General features: G+C 40.4%; 1 protein-coding gene across 2 annotated transcripts; it reads right to left on the bottom strand.

Moving 5' to 3' along the window:
- Positions 1-661: 661 nt before the first annotated feature.
- abraxas2 (abraxas 2, BRISC complex subunit) lies at positions 662-10,064 on the bottom strand. Of its 2 annotated transcripts, none has more exons than XM_073481744.1 (9): positions 9,975-10,064; positions 8,396-8,486; positions 6,989-7,025; positions 6,407-6,473; positions 5,867-6,057; positions 5,308-5,427; positions 4,432-4,516; positions 4,217-4,334; positions 662-4,060 (listed from the first exon to the last, which is right to left on the bottom strand). In XM_073481744.1, exons 1-9 carry the CDS (start codon positions 10,044-10,046, stop codon positions 3,489-3,491), a joined length of 1,353 nt encoding a protein of 450 aa, XP_073337845.1. In that variant the 5' UTR covers positions 10,047-10,064; the 3' UTR covers positions 662-3,488. The 2 variants fall into 2 exon arrangements, with proteins under 2 accessions (XP_073337845.1, XP_073337844.1); XM_073481743.1 differs by having other exon boundaries at positions 5,308-5,430; positions 9,975-10,046.
- Between the last annotated feature and the right edge of the window lie 33 nt (positions 10,065-10,097).

The raw sequence follows: 10,097 nt of genomic DNA, 5'->3' as shown, positions 1-10,097 counted from the left end.
TCTGCCAACCACGCTGATTGGCTGATTTTTGTGTATCCCCTGACATTGGCCAATCAGATTCTACGTCTCTCGTTCCAAGTGTTAAAAGGCTCCGTGAAAAGCAAAACAGGCTCGAATAACACAGTAATAACACCGGCGATCCCGCTCGGACATTATTTTCTTTCAGTCGACGCGCTCAGTTTCTTACAGTTAAATATAAAGTATTGTTTGTTTTTAATTCGTGCATCGTAAATTGTTGCATCTCTGGCAGGCAACCACGTGGTGTGTCCCCTCAAAAGGATAAGAGGATGATGTCATCGTAAAAAAATACTGCAGCAAGCTGTCTGCAGCAATGCATGACAGCTTGAGCAACAGTTCCCAGCGCCGGATTATTATCAGTGACAGGCATATGCACAATCCGAGGGCGAAATTTAATATGCATCATAATTAATGCTCTACCGAGTTATTTGCTCAGCAGAGGTAAATTTACGCAACTCTTGTTTACGGGAAAGCCCGTCCCACTCCAATGTGATGTCACTGACACAAGCGCCTGTAGGTTTGGCGCATAGGAATAACCATAATCAACCTGCAAAACCCATTTTGTAAGAAAAAATAAGCATGCAAAAATTACTTGCACATTTAAAAGTGGTACTCAATTATAAGAAAACAAAGGCACGTCATGTCACATATGCATGTCTCATTTATTATCCCCCAGTTTAAGAACCATATTCTCTGTGCTCGTCCAAGCAAGTCCTTGATCTACTTTCGTCAAGTACACACATCCAGATAAAAGCTGAGAAGATTCAAGCTGGACACTGGACTTTGTGCTTTCAGGGAGGTGTTGATGTTGCAATGGCCCACTCGGGGAAGGAAGGGAAGGGTCACCCCATACAGTAAGAGTACATGAATGTATATTTGTACTATGTTGGAACTTGAAAAGTACAGGATCCTAGCAATGTTAGCCGACTCACGATTTATCCCAGTGGTCCTCCACCACCGGAGTCCAGCTGCTTTTCATTCTGGCCATCAAGTCAGGGATGCCAGAAGGAAGAGACTTATAAAGCCATTATCTAGGGACTGAGGAGCAGGATTAAGAGTGAGGACTAACATCGAGAACTGCTGCTCTATACCACCACAACACTCAACCGAGACAAGCTTATACAGTAAGTGCTGTTTAAATGCTACCCCCCCTCCCCTTGTCTACTATACATTCATTATATATTTCCTTATTATATTCCAGTAGTCAAAGGAAACCATACTCCTAACAAATTGATTTTGTCGTTTCTTTTAACATTGTGTGATTGTGTTACTCTGGGTGATTATTAAGTAACATTTTTAGTGCCAGTTCCCGATAAGTGTTTCATTGGCATTACACATCAGGGCAAATGAAATGACCCTAAGGCAAAAAACATGACATACAAACAGGCTGTGTAAATAAAGCGGAGCTTGTTCACAAGGCAAAGCTTCTCCCACCACAGGACAGATGTCTTCTTTCCAAACCTGCTGATCATTGTGTTAAGACGTCCTTCATGTGCAGTGCAAATGTCTGTCCATGCTGAATATAAAAGTGTCTAGAATTGACTGGTTCATGCAATGAGGCTTCCTACGTCAATCAATCCACACCTTCTTGGGTCAGATGTTTAAAAAAAAAAAAAAAATCATCTGCATGTCCGTCACGCTCATCATACCAACTCTGCCTTGCAGAAGTTTAAGTTACTAAGCATATTCCCTCGGACTTTACCGTTATAATTCCAGTTTCAAATAATAAAGCAAGCAAAGTCACAGCTGCAACCATGAGACACAGGTCCACTTCGAAGTCGCCAGTGAAAGTAGAAAGGGAAAACAGTTTTAGGAAGCAGTGAAGATTGTTTCAGGTAGACAAAACACCACATCATGGAAAGAGAGGCATATAACTGCAGGAATAAAAAATAAAAAAAAGAAAGAAAAGAAGCTGGAAGTAGATTATTGCAAACACACCACAATTTGTTATAATTTTACCCCTCAACAGAGATCAGTGAATGTGTTGTGTGCAGACAGAAACTGCCCTGAGTGGAAGGCACTGTATACTGAAGCAAGGTCATGATGTTTTCATCACATTATCCAGGTCCATACACGTAACGTTGACCCAAACCAGGTCAGAATACATGAGGTCTGCTGTCAACTATACCGAGACAGGGAGGTGGTCGCTCACTCTCTTCCCAAGGTTACGATTTACACACTACAGAGGGTATCAGCCTTCCATTATGAGTTTAATAGAGAACAAGTCAGTGAGAAGTGGGATTGAAGTGGTTATATGATCACGGTCAGTAGTATCGGAGACAACCAGCACTGTGAAGTGAAAGTAGCAGCCAGGTTTTTTTATGTGAAGAAGAACATACAGATGCAGTTTTTTTAGTGGCAGCTCTCTGTGGTTGCAGCAGCAGAAAGGGAACCTTAAGCATCTGGTTAGTAAAGCTACAGTACATTGTGTTTGCCCTGTGAACCCCATACAACGCACAAAAAGCTGAGCTGAATTTGGCTCAAGGTGGTCAAAGAGGACTACTCAAGTGGCACAACATGACAGCATTGGTATAGCACAATAATAAAGAAATCTTAAATTTTGTTAAGTGCAGCAAAGCGCATACAATTTCAGTGTTATCCAAGAGGAACGAGACATTGACATTCTTGTCAATCAAATTAGATTAACTGTTAATCTGACAAAATATATATATATATATATTTATGTATATATAAAGCACCCATTACAGAAGTGGCAGAGTAAATCTTGTTTGGAATCTATTCTTCACCAGTTAAATAGGCAACTGTACGATTAATCAATTAAAGACTGTGGAACATGGAACGAAAAAGACGTAATAAGTCCAAAATCAAATGAGAGAAATGTGCATGTTGCAGAAATTCTAGTTACATATATATCTCTTTCTCCAAATTCAACAAATAGAAAGTTAACAACCATTTCCCAACTTCATTTTAAAACTTGTTTGAAGGCCGCAAAATATTTTCCCCATTGCTTTTCTTTGATGGTTTGTTTAAAGGAAGGCAAAAAAATAGTGCAAGAGGTAATGTAAGAGTGGGTGCTCAGAGTTGGTGATGCAAACATCGAACAAAAAGAGAAGGAAAGCGTGGAGAAGGGCCTGTCCTTTAGGGAGCCAGCTTGCCAACCAGTTGGCATAATTTGTAATATCCACTTCTGACCCTGAAACCAGACACATCCACACTGAAGTACCCAGACCGACCCCATTCCAAAAAGAAAAAGAAAAAAAAAAAACAGACGACTTTTCCCCCCTGTGAGACACACCTGTTAAGCCTGCAAAGCCTAGCGACATTTCCCCTTAAAATGGAGATCAGACTAAGACAAGAAGAAATACTCACAGCGGGACACCACCTGCGCATGCCTTTCACTTTCAGGACTGGCACATCTTTTGTCTATATTTGTCTATCTTTGATTGCTTGAGATGCCCACCTCTCAAGGTGCGTCACTTATTTGTGTCCCATACACACCCTGCATGTTTCTATGTGGTTTGTGAGCCACGAGCGTCCCCATCAGGACTAAGGGCAGCTGGCCGGCCTTGCGCTAAAATGCTGGCAGAGGCCATTGGCAGATGAGCGGCTTCGCTCACTAAGTTCTCATATTCGCTACTGTCCTCATCTTCGTCCTCCTCATCATCCTCGTCATCCTCATCATCTTCCTGCCCTGCAGCTTGTCTGTCCAATGAGTCAGAGCTCGATCCGTCACCATTGCCGAGGTACGGGGTGCTGGGAGTGGTGACAGGGTTTGAGCTGGCACCCAGACCTAGCCCAAGGCCCAGGCCCATCCCCAGTGGGCCGGGGGTAGGGTGTCCAGGAGAGCCCACAGCTTGGGGCCGGGGCAGTAGAGCAGCACTGGTAGGTGGGGAAGAGGAGGAGAGCAGAGAGTCATCCTGGGACAAGAGGTCAGCATAAGACGGTGGGTTAGGTGAGGTACTGGGCCGCTCCGGGGCAGAGGGTGTGTGGAACGTTATCCTGGACAGAGGGGAAGCAAGAGAAGGTTCTGTGTTCTCCTCTGGAGTGGAATGGGTGTCTGCATTTTGGGACTCGCGTAACCCTGTGGAACATAGAGGAAGGTGTAAAAAGGAGTGCATTAAATCAGAGGAAGTCAAGTTTGATTGGTTAACTAATACATATATATAGATGATGATGAAAAAAGACCTTATATTGAATTACATATATTCAGTTTATAGCATCCAAATTGGGTACTTACTCTTCTCTTCTTCTGCCGTCTTGCGTTTCCTGAGAGCAATTTGTTGCTTGAGTTTGTTCACATCCTCTTGAATTTTCTCCTTCACACGTTCACTTTGTTCTACCTCCCCACACACAGCCTTAAAAAAACAACACAAACAGGCGAAACATTTTCTTTGAGTCATCTTGTCATCACTACATATCTTATGCAAAATGCACCTGCTATCTGTTACCGACCTGCACTTTATCTTGTAGTGCACTGTAGACTTGGAATATTGTTCGGATATCCTTCATCACACCATCTTTGTCAAAGAATTCAGCCCTGCAAAAAGGATTTACCAGAAGATATGTCATTTACATTATTCATGTATAATACATTATACAAGACATAATAAATATCATGCAGTACCAGCTCACCCAATTTGATCATCAAAATCTACGCATTACAGCAGTGGATGTCTTCCATATCAAAGCTAAATCAAATGTATACCACTGACTGTCACACACAAATATGAGCTGAATAAGCTGAGGTGAAAATAGAGTGATGTTATCAGAGAAGCTGGATAGACAGTCCTGGCTAAACCCCCTATTCAAACTTCTATAACAGGAACAGTAGGTCTAAGTTTAGACACATAGACCCAGAAATACAAGCAGAGGCATGCGCAGCCTGTCACATACCAGCAGTCTCACTCACACACACACACACACACACACACACACACACACACACACACACACACACACACACACACACACACACACACACACACACACACTTGGATGCAGTGCCAAGTGTGACTAGAACGCACACAAATAAATGCTGGGGTCGCACACCACCAAAGTGATCAGGGTAAAATTCCTGCCAGCAGTGCATCCCCTCAAACACAAAAGTGTCTGTGGAAAGGAAGCAACTCCTGCTGAGTATTTGAGGCACCGGCATGGGAGACGGGAGGGAGCAGCACATGCCCTCAAGGTGAAGCTGTAGTATGCTGTCAGGTGTAAACAGATGGCTGCTGTAACACCACGCATATCAGAGGGGACACATGGCTGTCTGAACCCACCTCGAGCCAAAAGTGTGAGTGACAAAGGTGTAGTAAAAAGTCGAAACCTTACCCATGCTCTTTGATGACCTGGGTGTAGTTGAGTGAGGTGTTGGGCACTGAGGAGACTTTGTATTCCTGTTGGCTTGTGTTGCCGAGGTTTGGGATCGTGAGGGTGATCCTCTGGTTGAACCTACTGAGAGGAGAAGACCAGATAGCACTGTTAAATCATGGCATACTTTTTCAGGAAGTCAATGTTATACACATAATATGACACTAAAAATGACTTAACACAAAAATATGAACTTTTTTTTTAGCTTTCACAGCTCCTGCCAATTAAGCATTTCTTTATTTAGTGAAATTGATTCTGGTGATGGCAGCAGCACTTCATTTCTTTAATGACAAGGACAAAGAAACTGTAATTAATTATGGATCGGTCAGATAATGATTTCACTCAATCCGCTTAATAAGGTCATTATAGACTCAGATACCAATCAGATTGGAGCGTTCCAGAGCAAAATGAACTTCAATATGCAAAAAGTCAAGAGTCTGGATGGTAATACATATTTATTGATCAGACAGTTTTTTTAATTGTGTGTGTTTGCTAACGTTGGTCAGCATGCAGTTATTACCTGCGGTTAGGTCTGAAGAGCACATACTCCAGTGCGTGCGTGGAGCTGTTGGCTGTGGAGATGAAGCTGAAAAGAAGGAAGACGAGGTCGGGCACACCGAGCAGCTGAGTCAGCTGTTTGTGGATGATCTGTTCCCTGAAGGACATCTGTTGCTGCGTGTTCCTCCGGAACCGGTACCAACCAATGACACTCTGCAAGACCGAAAGAAAGAAATTTGTAAAAATGTGTTTTGGATCTCATAAAGTTTCAGTAATCTAACCTTATTTCTGACAAGATAAAGACTACACAAGACTAAAGTCAGTTTTTAAGATAGACCAGTCAATCACATTTTTGGTTTGCAGTCAATCATTAGTGATAACAATTAGTGATTATAATATAATATAATATAAATTAAAAAGTCAAATTCATGACTGATTTTACTAGGATTCACTTTGGTGTAGACTTGGCTTACAGGTTAAAAAAAGGCACAACTGACTTTTAATAGGATATCAGCCACAATGCAGGTTGAAATCACAATTTTAAAAAAAAACAACAACTCACTTTCCGCCTATCTTTAAGTATGCTGTTGAGACTTTCTTCATTGATTTTTCCTGCGTAGTCATAAAAGCTGATGGGAGGGGAAAAAAAGCACAAGTTAGTTCAATCTGATTCATCATGTTCCTCCTCTGCCTTGGCATACTTCTATTACTCAAACTTGTCAGATGGGGCCATCTACTGTCCACTTAGTCAATTAACTCAGTGTGTTCTAAAATGGATGTGAGGCAAATGACGTTTCCTTTTAAACTGACAGTCTATTTACAGTGACCTAAAACTAAGATTCAAAAAGCTTCTCTGCACAAAGGCACATTTTACTGAAGGCAAACACAACAACAGAAAGAGCTCTCTTGTAAAATGCCACTTCAACCAACCTTACTTAACCTTACTTTGTTATGCATGTGTTACAACAGAGGTGGCTCATGTTTTCTTAGATAAAACTATCATGGCTGAATACTGTTTACTGACCATTTTTGCCTCCCTAAAGCAGTGTATATGTTATACAGTTGTGTGAATTGTGAGATGTTGTTGTGCATTGATAATTGATAACAATAGTAGCAGTTTGAGAATAAAAAGCCCATATCTTACCTAAACAACTGTGCACAAGGATCATGGTTATGGATTTCTGTTGGGAACACATAGTGACAAGTGACAGATATTTCAGTTTAGCATTGTATATGTGAATCCTTTAAATACAAATGTAAACTTTATTATATTCATAAAGATATCTGTACTTTATATGGATGAATAAGTACTTGCGTCTGTTACTGATTACGTTACATTGGCTTTAAGTTTCAGTCGTCTTAGCATACAACACAAAATCATCTACCAAGCAGACTCTTATTCCAACCACTTTAAAAAATAGGTCATTTGCATAAATCTGTGCTAGTCTGTGACAGAGTAAACAGAAGCAGATGGATAAGTGCTCAACATAAAAGCTGCTCCGTGGCATCATTTTTTTCCTAGTTATATTTCATATTCAGATGTTTCAAAGCACACTTGTCCTATGACGACCAAAGGGGCCAAATAGAAATTAAGGAAGCAGATAAACCAAGTTCATCTTTTGTAATACATTGCCATATTTTGACTGTATTACTGATTCCTGTGGCTCTCCTGTTGTTATACAGATAACCACCTATTTTAAATTGTAATTTCAAAGTGAGTTAATCTGGCAGAGCAATTCAAATGTCTCCTGTTCAGTCTGTTTGAGAGATATTGACAGGTGTGCTTTGTAACCACCGTATCTAGTATGCCACTATGCTGATTATTTGACGAGGCACCTTCAACAACAAATGTTATCTATTCAACATGAATAGTTAGTTTACAGTCTGTAAAACAGATGTCAGGGGCCCTGCACACATACACAGACGTTTTAAATTATGGCTGATTAAAATTATCAGGTTAAGGCTGGGCAATACTATACAGTGAATTATGTCATAACACTGAAATTGACGTACTTTAAGAATAATAAAATGAGAGGAACATGTCAACCACTTCAGTCTGTACACACCTACACAGTCTTAGGAAGATTTCCTTAAAATCAAAATCAGTGAAAAATACTTGTGTGGGCGGACCATGGGTATACAGCGGCTATAACAGAACCTGTATTAGGTGTTCCTCTAATAAGATGTACTTTTTTGAAAAAGGTGCAAAGGGACTACATGAAGCTTTTTCACAGCAGACATTTTGACTTGTCATAGGTGTTATTAATAACTTTAACAGTGGCTCTGTTCTTTTTAAGTATCCCAGTAAACCATGACTGTGTGACAGCGCCGGGATACAAAATAACAAGACTCTACAATGAAGCAGCCAGATAGAAAGACAGCATTGATTTTATTATTAACACCTGTGCTTATCCTACTGTGACTAGTCAAAATGTCTCTATGAAATAGGCCTAGAAAATGTTGTTCCTGAGAACTTCTTAACTCTAATGAGTCGCTACTTATTGCTTAAAATGCCACACAGTTGTTGTTTGTCTGTTTTCTCAAGACTTACCTACTACCTGGAGCAACTCTGCAGTGCTGATCTGTGTGTCACTGATGCTGACAGTCTCTTCTTGCCTTACTTCTCCTAACAGGAAGCCCTCCTGTGCAAATACAGTTTGACAAACTGTGGTTAGGACTATAATGTAGACATGAATCAATTAGTCCATTAATCAATTAGTAAATTGATGACCGTTTTTGTATTATTATTGTATCATCATTGTCTTCTTTATTTGCTTTGTAAAGTGTCCTTGGGTGACTTGAAAGGTGCCTATAAATAAAATGTATTATTATTATTATTATTATTATTATTATTAGATTGATAGAAAATAAGTCAACATTTTATTTGTCAATTAATTCATGTTATGTTGTTCATCAAGCAAATGTGTCAAAAAACGGAAAAGTGATCGACACTTTCACTATTTTTGGAAATTTTTTTAGACTAAACAATTTATGGATTAATTAAAAAATATGTTTTGAAAAGCAGCCCTACAGCAATACAGAGAGGCTAGTCCAATGGGTAATCATTTCATGTAAATGATTTAAACATGATTGAGTGCATACAGAACACCAATAAAAAGGTGCTGTCAGAAGAAACACAGAATCATAATCAATACATTCCCTCATGCAACATAAATAACAAATCAACATCGGTTTCTGGGACTAAAGTAAGTCATTTTATTATCACTGATTAGTGACAGCAGCTGGTAATCTACTGCGTTGCCCAACACTTCCTGCTGATCTCAGGAATGCAGGCTTGTAAGAAGAAACTGCCCACCTGCCCCGACCGACTTTTAAAGTCTTGACAGGAGGAAGAAACATGTAAACAGCGCTGACGTGAGTTTAGTCAACGCTTGTGTGAAATGTTTCTGCCTCATACGCCAGTCACAAAGCACTTCTCCTCGATTGCGTTTCTACAACTCTCAAGCCAAAGCCCCAAAGAAGAAACCATGTTATTACGCACGTCAGTCGTGTTGTACAACGATATTGACATAAATGCAACCAATATTAGCATGTGGCTAACAAGCTAATTTAGCTATGCCGAAACGAGTAAAACAAAAATGTTTAAAAATACCTACATGGGATTTTTATGTCGTTGGTCTCTAATTTTTGATGACACGCCAAACTTCTATCAGATAACATGTCGTGGTGATTTAATATTATGAGCACTGACACACGGAAGTCACTTGACTTAGTAGCTTAGCTAACGTGCTAAGTAGCTAGCTACTGAGTATTTCCTGGAGCTCAAACTTTCCTAACAGCAATTCCTATATCGATATAGCAGGTGTTCGTGTGTGCGGCTCTTTGAAGGTAACATTTTGGCTGGATATTCAACACTCCTGCAGCTGTAAAACATGAACTTATCCTAAAATTACCGGTCATGTTCTCATGTTGCTGTCGCTACACAGTCTGATTTCACCATACCTGCCGGTAAATAGACGGAACCAACACTAGCTAGCCAGCAACAGGATGATGACACTGGAAAACAACACAAACTAATGGCGCTGATGAACGATAAGACACACTTCCGAGCTACGCACACTTTAACAACCCTTGCATAGTGGCGTGTCAACAAAATTTTGAATACTTACATGATCTGAGTTGCTGTTGGCGCTGTGATAACACACAGAACTAAAAGTATAACCTGAAATGGATGCCGCCATGATGGAAACATCCCTATCAATCCCGATGCCCCCTGCGGTTGCAAGCACGCT

Source organism: Pagrus major, chromosome 15 (genome assembly GCF_040436345.1).
Source record: "Pagrus major chromosome 15, Pma_NU_1.0".
Classification (NCBI taxonomy): Eukaryota; Metazoa; Chordata; class Actinopteri; order Spariformes; family Sparidae; genus Pagrus; species Pagrus major.
The sequence above is the reverse complement of the archived record's forward strand: the minus strand, read 5'-3'. Positions and strand labels throughout refer to the sequence as shown.

Coding starts and splice junctions, on each gene's coding strand:
- abraxas2 (XM_073481743.1), bottom strand. CDS start 10,046: ATGGCGGCATCCATTTCAGGTTATACTTTTAGTTCTGTGTGTTATCAC. Junction 8,487..9,974: donor CCAACAGCAACTCAGATCAT/GTAAGTATTCAA, acceptor GTATTTGCACAG/GAGGGCTTCCTGTTAGGAGA. Junction 5,431..5,866: donor CTCTTCAGACCTAACCGCAG/GTAATAACTGCA, acceptor TTCTCCTCTCAG/TAGGTTCAACCAGAGGATCA.